At 42.5% G+C, this 14,362-nt stretch overlaps 1 protein-coding gene across 1 annotated transcript in view; it reads right to left on the bottom strand.

Moving 5' to 3' along the window:
• Nucleotides 1–14,362, bottom strand: part of LOC148775791 (membrane-spanning 4-domains subfamily A member 12-like) — a 31,098-nt gene that overhangs the window by 882 nt on the left and 15,854 nt on the right. Inside the window, exon 6 of the mRNA XM_088843434.1 lies at nucleotides 8,364–8,481. Coding sequence (XP_088699560.1) covers nucleotides 8,364–8,481 — 118 coding nt within the window. The remainder of the gene's footprint in view (nucleotides 1–8,363; nucleotides 8,482–14,362) is intronic.

Raw genomic sequence — 14,362 nt, 5'->3', positions numbered from 1 at the left:
TAGTTTCCACTTACTGCAAGATGGTCGGAGTGGATAAATTCCTGGAGACATTATGTAACCTTACGTTTCCATGATTCCGTCAGTTACCAAAGAAATGGAGCTCATGATTCTTTGTCAAAAGTTTCAGGGTGAGGAGAGAACCTGCGGTCCGTCCTTCAGAAGGTCCTCCCGCCAGACGCGGTGGACTCCAGTGGGCAGCCTGCACCGAGGGCGCTGAGCTCCAGGGCATCGGGAGGCGTGGCTGGCCAACCGGCCCGGGATGCAGTGGACTCACGCTGGCGTGTCCTGTCCTTGCAGCGGGCCGAGTCCTCCTCATGGACAGCGCTGAACCCTGGCTAGGGCTTGGGGTCGTCCGGTGCCACCCTGCCACCCCCAGGGGCTGTCCCCGAGCACCTGTGGTTCAGTCCTGCCCACGACCCACTGGAGCCCCGAGGGCACCAGCAGCACCTCAGTGTCACTGCGTGGCCGGCAGGCAGTCCCTGTGCCCAGATGGAGCGCACCCCCAGACTCTCCCGTCCACAGAGGGAGGGGCCCCGACGTGAGGTCCGAGGCTCCTGTCTCAATGAAGGTTGCTGTCTGCCCACGGGCGCTTCGCTGCAGCATGGACTCCCGTACCTGCCCTCTTCCCGGGGCTTTCACCAGAGGGCCCGCCTCAGTTTCCCACAAGGGTGAAAAGGCTGGGACAAAACATAATATTAAAAAACTAAGATCATGGCTAATGGTACCATCACTTCATGGCAAATAGAAGAGGAAAAAGTGGAAGCCCCGACAGACTTTATTTTCTTGGGCACCAAAATCACATGGACGGTGACTGTAGAGAATGAAATTAAAAGATGTTTGCTCCATGGAAGGTAAGCTATGACAAACCTAGACTGCTTATTAAAAAGCAGAGACGTTATTTTGCCGACAAAGATCTATATAGTCAAAGCTATGGTTTTTTCCAGTAGTCACAAGACATGAGAGTTGGACCATAAAGAAGGCTGAGTGCCAAAGAATTGGTTCTCAAATTGTGGTGTTGGAGAAGCCTCTTGAGAGTCCCTTGGACTGCACAGAGATCAAACCAGTTCATCCTAAAGGAAGTCAACACTGAATATTCACTATACTTTGAAGAGCTGACTCATTGGGAAAGACCCTGATGCTGGGAAAAATTGAAGGCAAAAGGAGAAGGGGGTGGCAGAGGAAAAGACAGATAGCATCACCAACAGAGTGGACATGGATCTGAGCAAACTGGGAGATTGTGTAGGACAGAGCAACCTGGCATGCCGTAGTCCATGGGGTTGCCAAGACTCAGACACAGTGACTGAACAACAGACTTTCATAAAAAATGAAAACCTTGTGCTTCAAAGGACACAGGCAAGTGAGAAGACAATCCATTGACTGGAAGAAAATCATACATCTCTGACAAAGGTCTAGGATATAAAATGTATGAAAACTTGCAATTCAGTGAATCGACAAATAAAATGGACAAAGAATTTGAATAGACATTTCTCTGAAAAGATACACCATTAGCCGATTGAGGGCAGGAGAAGGGGGCGACAGTGGATGAGATGTTTGGATGGCATCACTGACTCAATGGACATTGGTTTGGGTGGACTCCGGGAGCTGATGATGGACAGGGAGGCCTGGTGTGCTGCGGTTCATGGGGTCGCAAAGAGTCGGACACAACTGAGCGACTGAACTGAACTAAACATGAGAAGATGCTCAACATCGTTAGTTGTCAGGGAAATGCAAATCAAAAACCACAGTGAGAATCCACTCCACATCCCTGAGGAAGACTGGAATGAAAATGATGGATAATCACAAGTGTTAGTGAGGATTTGGGGAAACACATGGCCAAGGAAAAGCAAAATTGCACAGCCACCGTGGGAAACAGTTTGGTGGTTTCTTAAAAAGCTATACCTGTGATATCATCAGTTCAGTTGACGTATTCCTTTCCTGATTTGGAACCCATCTGTTGTTCCAAGTCTGGTTCTAAGTGTTTATTCTTAGCCTGTATGCAGATTTCTCAGGAGGCAGGTCAGGTGGTCTGGTATTCCTGTGTAAGAATTTTCCACAGTTTCTTGTGATCCACACAGTCAAAGGTTTTAGTGTAGTCAATGAGGCAGAAGTAGGTATTTTTATGGAACGCTCTTGCTTTTCTGATGATCCAGTGGATGTTGGCAATTTGCTTTCTGGTTCCTCTGCGTTTTCTAAATGGAGCCTAGGAGCTAATTGTCTACCTGGAGTTTTACTTGGTGATAAACTGAACAGCAGTTAATGATTGTACTGGGTCTGAATGTTTTATGACCCTCCAAACCAGGGAGGCATTCTTCTGAATGCCTGGAAACTGGAACAAACACAGCTTTAGGCTAGCAGAGCCAATATGAGAGAATTAAAATGGAAACTAGAAAAAAGAAACGAGGCTCTGACTTCTACACTGACTGCCTAGCAATGTTTCCCTCACCGGGACAGTGTAGGGGTGAGCGAGACCCTCACAGTGCTTTGTTTGCCTCGGGGGGTCGGCCCTAATGGTCCGGGAGTGAGGAGAAGAAAGATAGAGCAGGAAAGCTGGTGCACGGGGCCAGGAAGCCTGCAGCCTCTGCTGGGCCAAGGGGCGGAGTCCGCTCAGCTCCGCCTGTGCTCCTGATGGCAGGCTATGAGACTGTCTCAGATCTTGTCTTTCTCAAGATACGTGCTGCGTTAATCACCTCCTCCTAAGTGTCAGGGCCGACACTGCCGGGGCCCAGATCTCCTGTGTTTACCCAGGTCCTTCCCTTCTGGGCTGGTTTCGGGGACAGTCAGCAAGCAGCGCTCACGCCTGGTGTCGAACCGGTGTTCCAAGGTCCATGCTTCCCTGAGCCCAGGCATGCTCCCTTCCAGGTCTGGCCTTGGGATTTGTAACAAGGAGATTTTCTTAATACATGCTGTTTTTCCAGGTGCTACTTCTGTGGGATTTCTCAAGGCTGTGAAAGTACATTATTAGGAATTCCCACTGCAGGCTATGCTGTTGTTAACAGAGGATTTGATGTTGACCCGGAGGGCATGGTCTCTTGCAGTCTTTCTTAACTTGATAAAGACACAGGGGATTGAGACATGCTTTCTCCCTCAAGGCAAGCTAAGCAACTTTCCACATGTTCCCTGAGGAGTAACACTCAGAAACATGTATTTAGAATACAACATGCTTAGTACTATCGTTGACCCCAGAAAGACTACTGAAGACTATGGGGATCTTATAGTTTATGCTTATTTTACTGTTAACGATGAAATAATGATTTTGAGTCGGGATTTAAAATTTTATCCCATCAACATTATGCTTCCTCCCTGACTCCATCTTGTTGTTATCATGCCTACTTTGAACTTGTCCCTCTCCCTGGGGCCTTTTCCCCCTTCATTCTTTCTTTTTCCCATGTGGAAATCAAGCATATTTTATATACTACCCCATAGCCAGGCAAGCCTCAGCACAGCGATCCCTCTGAGTTGGAAGAACTTTGCTTCTTTACAACTTATTTCTGGAAAACAGAAAAAGGGACTGCCGGCTCTAAGTTTTCACTCTGAGCTGGTGCTTGCAGTAACCACTGTGTGTGAGCCATCAGAGCATTAATGTTCTTGCCACTTTCTTTCCAGGCTGAAGAAAATCTTTTTTAAGAGTCTATGGCTAAACTGGTGCTTTTTTGCCAGTCCATCTGGTCATGAGTGTGTGAGACACTTGGGATCATTAGTGGATCTCTGAATCCTGAGTATTCAATAAAACACAGACTCTGGACTGTTTCCCTCTCCAGAGCAACCCACAAGGGAAAATGAATCCCTGTTCCCCACACGGATTTTCATAATGTCGAACAAGAGGAATACTACTTTCAAGGCTCTCTTTCTGCTGGGAGATCAATGAGTCTCTAAGCCTTGAACCATCTGTATCATGGTTTAAGCACAACTTCTCCATGGCTCAGATTTGCTACATCTAAAACACAATTTTGTTAGTTGATTCTTTGCCTTAAGGGATATGAGGTTTTGCCTCTGGGTTTGGGGAAGGCGTATGGCAAGACCGATCTGACAGCTAACAGTGTGTATCAGGCTAAGAACACGGGGAAGAGTTAATAAGCTAGATGTCTAGCAAGCATAAAATTCACATCAGTATTAAATATGAACATGCTCAATATTATCCTGAGGGAATGACTTCAAGGTGGAAGTTTTTGTTATGTTTATTTTTCTCCAAATTTGTTTTTCTGTAATGCTGTGAAAAGTCTTCTTTTCCCTTTTCCCAAAATTGAGGTTCAAAAAGCTAGCTCTCAATCATAGGCTAATGTGGATTTAGTTTCCTATGTAAGTATTTATATTAGTTTTCCTCAGGCATATCTATATGTGTATAAAATCATCATCTTACCACTCGACAATACCGCTTTAACTGCTTTCACACATGTTCCTTGGTCAAGGTCACTTGCCAGAGCAAGCTGGGTTTCTGAAGTCTCGTTTGGTGGGTGAAGGATCCACTGAAGGAGTCTCAGTAGTTTTTCCCCTGTATTCTGATCCACTGGACCTCAGATCTGGAAATGGGGACGCTCTGATGTCCCCGACTAGCCCCAAGGGTCACAGGAATCTTCACCAGTTGAGCTCCTCCCTTTCTGGTCTTTCTGGGGTTTGCTCCTGAAACATGTCTGTTCACTTTCTCCTTCTTCCTTTGGAATCTGGTGGTGTCTTCGAAGTGTATTACTTTCAAATAGGTTTTGCTTCTTTTTGCTCTGGGATCTCTGCTGGGGAAAGAAGGTCCAGGCTGTGGGTTACTGGATGAAATAACTCTTTAACTCAAGATGACCAGATCCAAACCGAGAAAGCGTTACATTCAACATCCCCCACAGAGAATACAAACCGAGTCATCCATTTTAATGTTTATTTACAGGATGGTGAAAAAGAAACAACAGGACAAACTTTATTAAAAAGGTTTTAAGAAAGCCGCTTGTACTTTTGGTGACATTAAACTTTTTCACTCTGGACCGAGGCCCTGATGGTTCTGTTCTTTAGTATGTAATAAAAGGAACTTCTTGTATCAAGGACCTGATAAGCGAAGTGTTAGTGGATTGATCGTTAATACATTTTTTTAAATGGTCTTATTCTAAGTCATTGAATTTTCCTACTAAATAACCTTTCAAGTTCTTCCCGGTTTTGTACGGTGATTCAGAGACATAGCACACAGGGACCCACAGGGAGGACTCAGTTGTGTCAGGTAAGTCTAACTCACCTCTGTCCTTCTTGGCTTGCTCCTGACTAAGAATGGCAGTTCTCACTTGGACTCTGAGAGACTCTAAGCCTCTTCCTGAGTCATCTCGTCTCTGAACAGATAGGCTCACATCTGAAAAACTGATTAGAGAGGACTGTCTATGTAGGACTACAGGATTTTGGGGGTCATTCTGGAAGGGATGTGGATGGGAACTGCCTCACCGTTGAAGGTTTCTCCCCTCAGGAATCAACACATTTTGCTTTTGATGTTTTTCTTTTCTTTTGGGTTAGAAACCAGTGACCATGCTTTATAAACACTAAACCTCTACACTAGACACACAAGGATGTTTATTTTTTTATTATTTATTTTATTATCTATTTATTTTTTATTTATTTTTTCTGATCAAACAAATCAAATTTAAACTATTAAGAACTTAATGCTATGCTTCATGGTTACTATGCAATAAAAGAATTTAGAATAAATGGAAAGTAGTTGATTACTTCATTGCAGTCAGCACAAAATTGTACTTTGTCCAGTGGCATTTGTTGTGGTATAAGCGTAAACGACACACAAAACGCACTTTTACATCCAGAATTTTCCTGATGACTCTCCCTTGTTCCTCATATTCCATGGTCGATTGATCCTCTCTTTCCCATAAACCAGCTCTCCACAATAGGGTCAAGACTTAGGGACCCAGGGACTGAAATTAGCTTGCAAACTTTGGCACGGTGCACTGGATACAGACAACAGTATTACATCCTAATCATCAAACTTATGAAGAGACTAGATCTTATTTATGCCAATCATCATATGACAATACACAAGTGTTTCAAATCCACATGTTGTGCAGTGTGATCTTACACAAGGCTATATGGTAAAACATTTTCACTTAAAAATGGAGCACCTCCCATCACCCGTTTGATTGCATGGATGAGGGAGCTTGAGAGCCACTCTCAAGTCCAAATAGAGGATTCTTGTGTTACTGTCTCCTCAACATCTCTCACTTCTGTTTTCCTCTTCACCACGCCCCGCGATTCCAGCTTCAGCCAGCGTCACTCACCGCCTGAGGACCTGGGACCTACCCAGTGGCCGCTGCTGGGCCCATGCCTCCCCAACACTGCATCTCAGCCTCACCAGGCTCCCCGCCCTGGTTAGATTTGTCTTCTCCTTATGAAGGTTTTCAAAGTTAAATTATTTCTGTTCTGAATTAACCTGATACATTGCGTAAATGTATGTAGGGAACTGAAATGATAGATGTTAACATCTGTGTTCTTGGGTAGGGACTTAGCTATTTCCTTCTTTTCCTTCCTGTTCTGTGGCTATATCTTTATTGATACAGCCCCAGATATATTTTATCTCAGCATGCGGACTGAATTTCATTCTGAAAAATACAGATCTTAGAGATCTTGGTCTCTTGGTCAGTTCAGTTCAGTTGCTTAGTTGTGTCCAACTCTTTGTGACCCCATGGACTGCAGCACGCCAGGCCTCCCTGTCCATCACCAACTCCTGGAGTTTATTCAAACTCATGTCTATCGAGTTGGTGATGCCATGCAACCATCTCATCCTCTGTCATCCCCTTCTCCTCCTGCCTTCAATCTTTCCCAGCATCAGGGTCTTTTCAAATGAATCAGCTCTTCGCATCAGGTGGCCAAAGTATTGGAGTTTCAGCTTCAGCCTCAGTCCTTCCAATGAACACCCAGGACTGATCTCCTTTAGGATGCACTGGTTGGATCTCCTTGCAGTCCAAGGGACTCTCAAGAGTCTTCTCCAGCACCACAGTTCAAAAGCATCAATTCTTTCACACTCAGCCTTCTCTATAGTCCAATTCTCACATCCACACATGACCACTGGAAAAACCACAGCTTTAACTAGATAGACCTTTGTTGGCAAAGTACTGCCTCTGCTTTTTAATATGCTGTCTAGGTTGTCATAGCTTTTCTTGCAAGGAGCACGTGTCTTTTAGTTTCATGGCTGCATCACCATCTGCAGTGACTTTGGAGCCCCCAAAATAAAGTCTGTCACTGTTTCCATTGTTTCCCCATCTATTTGCCATGAAGTGATGGGATTGGATGCCATGATCTTAGTTTTCTGAATGTTGAGGTTTAAGCCAACTTCCTCACTTTCATCAAGAGGCTCTTTAGTTCTTCGCTTTCTGCCATAAGGGTGTTGTCATCTGCATATCTGAGGTTATTGGTATTTCTCCTGGCAATCTTGATTCCAGCTTGTGCTTCATCCAGCCCAGCATTTCGGATGATGTACTCTGCATATAAGATAAATAAGCAGGGTGACAATATACAACCTTGACGTACTCCTTTCCCAGTTTGGAACCAGTCTGTTGTTCCATGTCCAGGTCTCTTGGTAGCTGATGCCTTTAAAATGTTACCTAAATCTTTAGCCTCACTATTGATAGGTGTCCAGCCATATGCTAAATATCCTTCTGAGAGGCTTTCCTTTATTTAGGATTATTTTAAAATGCATCATGCAAATCCCAACTGTCCCGGCAGAGCAGAGCTTTGTGAATGCTGACTAGCCAGGGCTTGCAGCTTTCCCAGCTGCCAGTCCACAGCTCTGACCTGAGGTTGTCTTGCTCTACCATCACATAATTTGAGTTCATTGTTTCCATTCCTTCTCTCCCATCGAAGGCTGACCCACTTTCAGTGAGTTGTGAATGAGTCTGAAAGCCAAGGCTGCTGTTGGCTGATCCCCAGGAGACACTGGAGCAGAGAGGTGGATGGTCTGCTATCACTGTTTTCCCAGGACCTGCCGTGCTTGACAAAGGGACCTGTCACTACCCACTTCTCGCTCGTATCTTCCTTCTGCTCGGAGGCACCCGACTCTCAGGGATCTAAACTTTACTTGATAATTAGAGGCCACACACCCAGCGGATCTCTCTCCTTAGGACTGTACTTCAAATAAAACAGGCTCCAGGCAGAAAAGGACGCATCTCCTACTCTACTTTCTCATGAAGACACACATACACCCCAATCCTAAAATTTTATCTGAAGAGAACTGTTTATCTTCGTTGCTCTCTAGACATATGGAATCCAGAAAGCTGCAGCTCATATTCACTATTCAGAGACAACAGCAAGTCAAACAATTCCTGCTGAAACCTTAATCCCCTTGATGGGTTCATAACAGAAGCCAGTACTTCCTAATTCACCAGATAAATACTTACATATTACATATCTGTGATGATAAAATGCTTCATTCCCCCATTTGACCACTTTCCTTGCCATGATCAATTCCATGATGGAGAATATCCACAAATACAGAGAAAGAATCATTGCAGTTTTCTAAATACAAAAAACAATTCTATATTCTTCACAGACCTTTACATTTTTAAAAATTTTCACATCATCAAGGTAATACACAATTGTAAAATGTTTACCAAATAGAAAACTTTACCTGTAATATTCTACCATCTTAATAAAATTATGATGGTTTTGACCTGCTTACATGATAATAATTGTAACAACAGATGTTTTGTTTTGTTTTTTGAATACTATATGGCTAGACATTTATGCTATGCATTTTATATGCATTATCGTTGAGTTCACTCATCAACTTTTTGTGATTGGAAGCATTAGTCTCATCTTAGAGGAAAATGTGACCTGAAGGGGTTAGCATGGCAAGGTCAGTAGTCCTGAAGAGTGGAGGGACTGAGAGCTTGCTTCCAGGCCCCCTTCTCTCCTCACCCCACCCCTGCTATGCGGTGTCTCCCACCCTAGTTCTGATGGCTCCCAGAATCCCAGGTTCAAACTTTCTGTATCTCATTTCTGTGTTTCCATCACATTGGTGTAGTTGTAAATGGTATATTATCCCATTTGTTCCATTTAATATTATGCCCTAAACTTTATTTTCATTTATTTAAAATCTTTATGGTTTAGATACTTAGTATCTATATAATGTTTATAATATTTAAGAATATATTCCAATATCAATCAGTGAAGTTCAATGTTAAACCGTCATTACTTTTGTACCAACCTAATATATATAGATGGACATGAGTTTGAGTGAACTTGGGAGCTGGTGATGGACAGGGAGGCCTGGCGTGCTGTGATTCACGGGGTCGCAAAGAGTCGGACACGACTGAGCGACTGAAATGAACTGAATATATAGAAATATAGTTCATTCAAGTTTGCTACACATTTTTGGCTCATAGAAGTCTTTTCATCTTTTGAATGATTGAAATGGATTTCAAGAAAACTGGTTCATGGTAAGTACTACCAGATTATTTTCCGTGTGCACTTTTCCACCCTACCCTGTTAGTAACAATATTCAAGAAAACCACTTAGGCCTCTTTTCATTCTTTGCAGACTGGAGCAAACTGGATTATACTGCATGTATTTATCAGAATTGGTGATCTTTATGAATATGACAGGATTGGGATGAGCGGAAATCGATTTTCTGACAGGTAATAAAGATCTGATAAGCAGTAGCATAAAGCGGTCTATGTATGGTCTCTCTTAGGTTTGAAACGATATTCTAATAGTTGGAATACCTTTTGGAAGATATGTAGGCATACTTTACATGGAGCAGAGGATAGGTGTTCTAAATGCTAAAGACATTGTTTAATTGTCACAAAGTAGGAGTGGTCTACACTGATAACTGGTCATGTTAATGATTACCACTAAGAATATTTGATATCAGTTGTTTTTAAACAACGATTTGGGTGAATGTCCCTCAATTTCACTGTCTTGCCTAATAATTTCATGCATTTCCTGTGTCCACTTTATTTTTTTAGCATTATGTGTTGCTGAATGAATACTCTTTAGTTATTTTAGATTAATTTTACCACTAATTTTCCCAGCAAGATGACTAGAAAGTTAGGATCCTTGAATCTATTTTTAAAAATAGTGTTATTGTTTCCTTAAGCCTGACTTGAGTGATGTAATCCTCCCCTCCAAATTTCAGTTAAAATATTTTTGCACATGATTTATGGTGTAACATATTTGAAACTTCATTTATATGCTGGAATGTGGGCTTAAAAAAGTCTCAGCTATAACTATAAATATTTCAGAGTTAATCAAGGCTCACCATTCATCTGTATGAAAACATTGCTCTTCAAATTACATTAAAAAACATAAAACTTCCTATCATCTTTTCTAATTTTTACAACTTTCAGGCCATTACAAGTATCTTCATGTTTGAGTTATTCCAGAATAACATATACCTGAGAATGGCCTAACAACCAATTCTTATCAATGATCCAAGATTTATTTATGAAATACTTGGAGTATATAATCTCATTAATTCTCCAGCTCTCCAGGCTTTATCTTTTGATCAAACTAGACCACTAAGAAGCAGCATTGTTGGTTCACAATTTCTAGGCACTTTATGCAAAAGTTTTAAAAGAGTTAACACTCAGGTAGGAAGAACAGGGGTCCCCAAGCAGCAGGAGGAATACACTACAAGTGGCAGACGTTCATTTTCTTTACACCAGATTAAAGGAGGCTCCTCTAACCCTGTGTTGCCATGACGACACTTCAGTTCAGTTCAGTCGCTCAGTCGTGTCCGACTCTTTGCGACCCCATGAATCACAGCACGCCAGGCCTCCCTGTCCATCAGCAACTCCCGGAGTTCACTCAAACTCATGTCCATCGAGTCGGTGACGCCATCCAGCCATCTCACTCTCTGTCGTCCCCTTCTCCTCCCGCCCCCAATCCTTCCCAGCATCAGAATCTTTACCAGTGAGTCAACTCGTCACATGAGGTGGCCAAAGTATTGGAGTTTCAGCTTTAGCATCAGTCCTTCCAATGAACACCCAGGATTGATCTCCTTTAGAATGGACTGGTTGGATTTCCTTGCAGTCCAAGGGACTCTCAAGAGTTTTCTCCAGCACCACAGTTCAAAAGCATCAATTCTTCGGCGATCAGCTTTCTTCACACTCCAACTCTCACATCGATACATGACCACGGGAAAAACCATAGCCTTGACTAGGATAGAACTTAACTTTGAGAAGCTAATGGCTCACTAAACTAATGCGTTTTTCTTATGGAAATGTTTTTCCTAAACTATGTTAATGAAACTATGTATTTGCTTTGGAATCTGCTTTTCCTCAAAATCAGTTCTGCCTAAAACTAACCTTTTTCTCAAACCTTGAGCTGATAATGGCTCAGCAAACCAGTATGCTTACTCATGGAAATGTTTTTCTTAAACTATGTTAATGAAAATTTGTATTTGCTTGAAAATCTGCTTTTCTTCAAGATTCAAGTCAATTGTTTTATGACCGGAGAAGACTCCCCTCTGCCATTCTATCTCAAAATGCACGTTGTGGGAGAGGGCTCTGGAGCAGCTCTCTGTCTTGAGGCATTTCTTTTATCTGATTAGCAGCTTGCTAAAGAGATGGAAACTCTGAAAGTGATGGACAGGGAGGCCTGGCGTGCTGTGTGATTCATGGGGTCGCAAAGAGTCGGACACGACTGAGCGACTGAACTGAACTGAACTAACTTAAGAGATGGGAATACCAGACCACCTGACCTGCCTCTTGAGAAACCTGTATGCAGGTCAGGAAGCAACAGTTAGAATTGGACGTGGAACAACAGACTGGTTCCAAATAAGAAAAGGAGTAGGTCAAGGCTGTATATTGTCACCCTGCTTATTTAACTTATATGCAGAGTACATCATGAGGAATGCTGGGCTGGAAGAAGCACAAGCTGGAATCAAGATTGCCGGGAGAAATATCAATAACCTCAGATATGCAGATGACACCACCCTTATGGCAGAAAGTGAAGAAGAACTGAAGAGCCTCTTGATGAAATTGAAAGAGGAGAGTGAAAAGGTTGGCTTGAAGCTCAATATTCAGAAAACTAAGCTCATGGCATCCAGTCCCATCACTTCATGGGAAATAGATGGGGAAAAAATGGAAACAGTGATAGACTTTATTTTGGGGGACTCCAAAATCACTGCAGATGGTGACTGCAGCCATGAAATTAAAAGACGCTTACTCCGTGGAAGGAAAGTTATGACCAACCTAGATAGCATATTAAAAAGCAGAGACATTACTTTGTCAAGAAAGGTCCAGCCTAGTCAAGGCTATGGTTTTTCCCATGGTCATGTATGGATGTGAGAATTGGACTGTGAAGAAAGCTGATAGCCAAAGAATTGATGCTTTTGAACTGTGGTGCTGGGGAAGACTCTTGAGAGTCCCTTGGACTGCGAGGATATCCAACCAGTCAATTCTAAAGGAGATCAGTCCTCGGTGTTCATTGGAAGGACTGATGTTGAAGCTGAAACTCCAATACTATGGTCACCTCATGTGAAGAGTTGACTCACTGGAAAAGACTCTGATGCTGGGAGGGATTGGGGGCAGGAGGAGAAGGGGATGACAGAGAGTGAGATGGCTGGATGGCATCACCGACTCGATGGAGGTGAGTTTGAGTGAACTCCGGGAGTTGGTGATGGACAGGGAGGCCTGGCGTGCTGTGATTCATGGGGTTGCAGGAGGATTCTTTACTGCTAAGCCACCTGGGAAGCCCATTTTCATGGACAGAGAGGGTGGGCTGGGCGTAATGACTGAGTCTCATTTTCACTTTGCCTATCAGGGAGCTTATAGCAAGGTGACTCAAATTTGAAAATTCATAGGATCTTAAAACCTAAATATTTACATTATTATTTTCCTAATGATTTTGTAAGGAACATACTTCAAACTGCATATGTTGAAATAATTTAATATGTAGGATTGAACCACCCTGAATTAATTTTTTTTGTAGATAAGAAATGGTCTAGCAATTTTCTTTCAAACTAATTACAAAACCATACTATATATTTGTAAAAATGGAAGCTAATAAACATTTCCTTAATACTTGCTCATTTTAAATTAATTTCAATTGTGTTATAATTTATAGATATTTAACCTCTTTCAAACTTATGTGGAATAAGATACAATATTAAAAAATAATTCATTTATAATTTATTACATCTTATATTATGTATACATGTATCTTTAGTCAACATTTATCATGAAAACAGATTTAGTATTAAAATATGTAGCTGAGTGCCAATGGAGAAAAAATAACTGTTTTTATCAAGAAGTTGCTGCATTTCTTTGCCTGGAAAGATTCAGAAAGTTACTTGGGCAGATCTTTTCTGACTCTTTCTTGAACACTTACGGGCTGCCCTGGTGGCTCAGTTGGTAAAGAATCTTCCTGCAATGCAGGAGACCGTGGTTTGATTCCTGGGTCAGGAAGATCTGCTGGAGAAGGGACAGGCTACCCTCTCCAGTATTCTTCGGCTTCCCTTGTGGCTCAGTTGGTAAAGAAGCCACCTGCAATTCGGGAGACCTGGGTTCGATCCCTGGGTTGGGAAGACCCCTGGAGAAAGGAAAGGCTTCCTACTCCAGTATTCTGGTCTGGAGAATCCCATCGACTGTATGATCCATGCGGTTGCAAAGAGTCAGACATGACTGAGTGACTTTCACTTAGAAGAACAGGTACTGAGAGCCTGAACAAAGATGCTCTTTGGTAAACAGAACTGGTTTTTGACAGAGCTGGTTGTTGGGGATCATGTGGGCAAATTTTCATAGAGAAGCCTCCCAGAAGGAAAGAAGCTTAGACCCTGTAATTTCCAAATTGGTATACCGTCAAGAAGAGGCTGTGGTGACGAGTTCCTGGTCTTAGAGCTTGCTGTGTCTGATACGGAGCCCTGAACAACATATTCATGGAGCTTCAGACCTCTGGCATCTGGGAATGAACCTGTTATGCACAAATGATCACGCTAGCAACTGGGAACACAGAGTATGGCTTGTCCCAGTAACAGTCATGAAAAATGGCTTTTGGGAATTAACATGATCAAACTTATTCTACACGCTTTTCCATACTTTATCTGACCCGACAGTGTTTCAGTTCTCACTATATCTCATTAATATCAACAGCTTTTGTCATGAGGAGCCATCACTCTTCAAAATACTCTTGTCATTACATTTGCTTGATAGGAAGTTCTGTCACACTGTATAACAAAATGAGCTTTTAGAAGTGTGGCAGGCAGACCTGTGCATAGCCTGTGATTCGTTAGGCCTTTGTTTTGTACCTCTTTGTGTCTGTGCACATGTGAGTGATACTTTCTAAGGCCTAGAAGCTAGCTGCTCACTGAAGTAATTTAAAGTGTTTTTATTTATTTATTCCTATTACAGACAAAAGCAGAACCTTCACATATGTGTTATAATAAACATCACAT

This window comes from Moschus berezovskii, chromosome 14, assembly GCF_049115385.1.
Source record: "Moschus berezovskii isolate FMDL1 chromosome 14, NW_MosBer_1.0, whole genome shotgun sequence".
Lineage (NCBI taxonomy): Eukaryota > Metazoa > Chordata > Mammalia > Artiodactyla > Moschidae > Moschus > Moschus berezovskii.
Note: the sequence above shows the minus strand (reverse complement) of the source record. Positions and strands in the feature narration are given on the sequence as shown.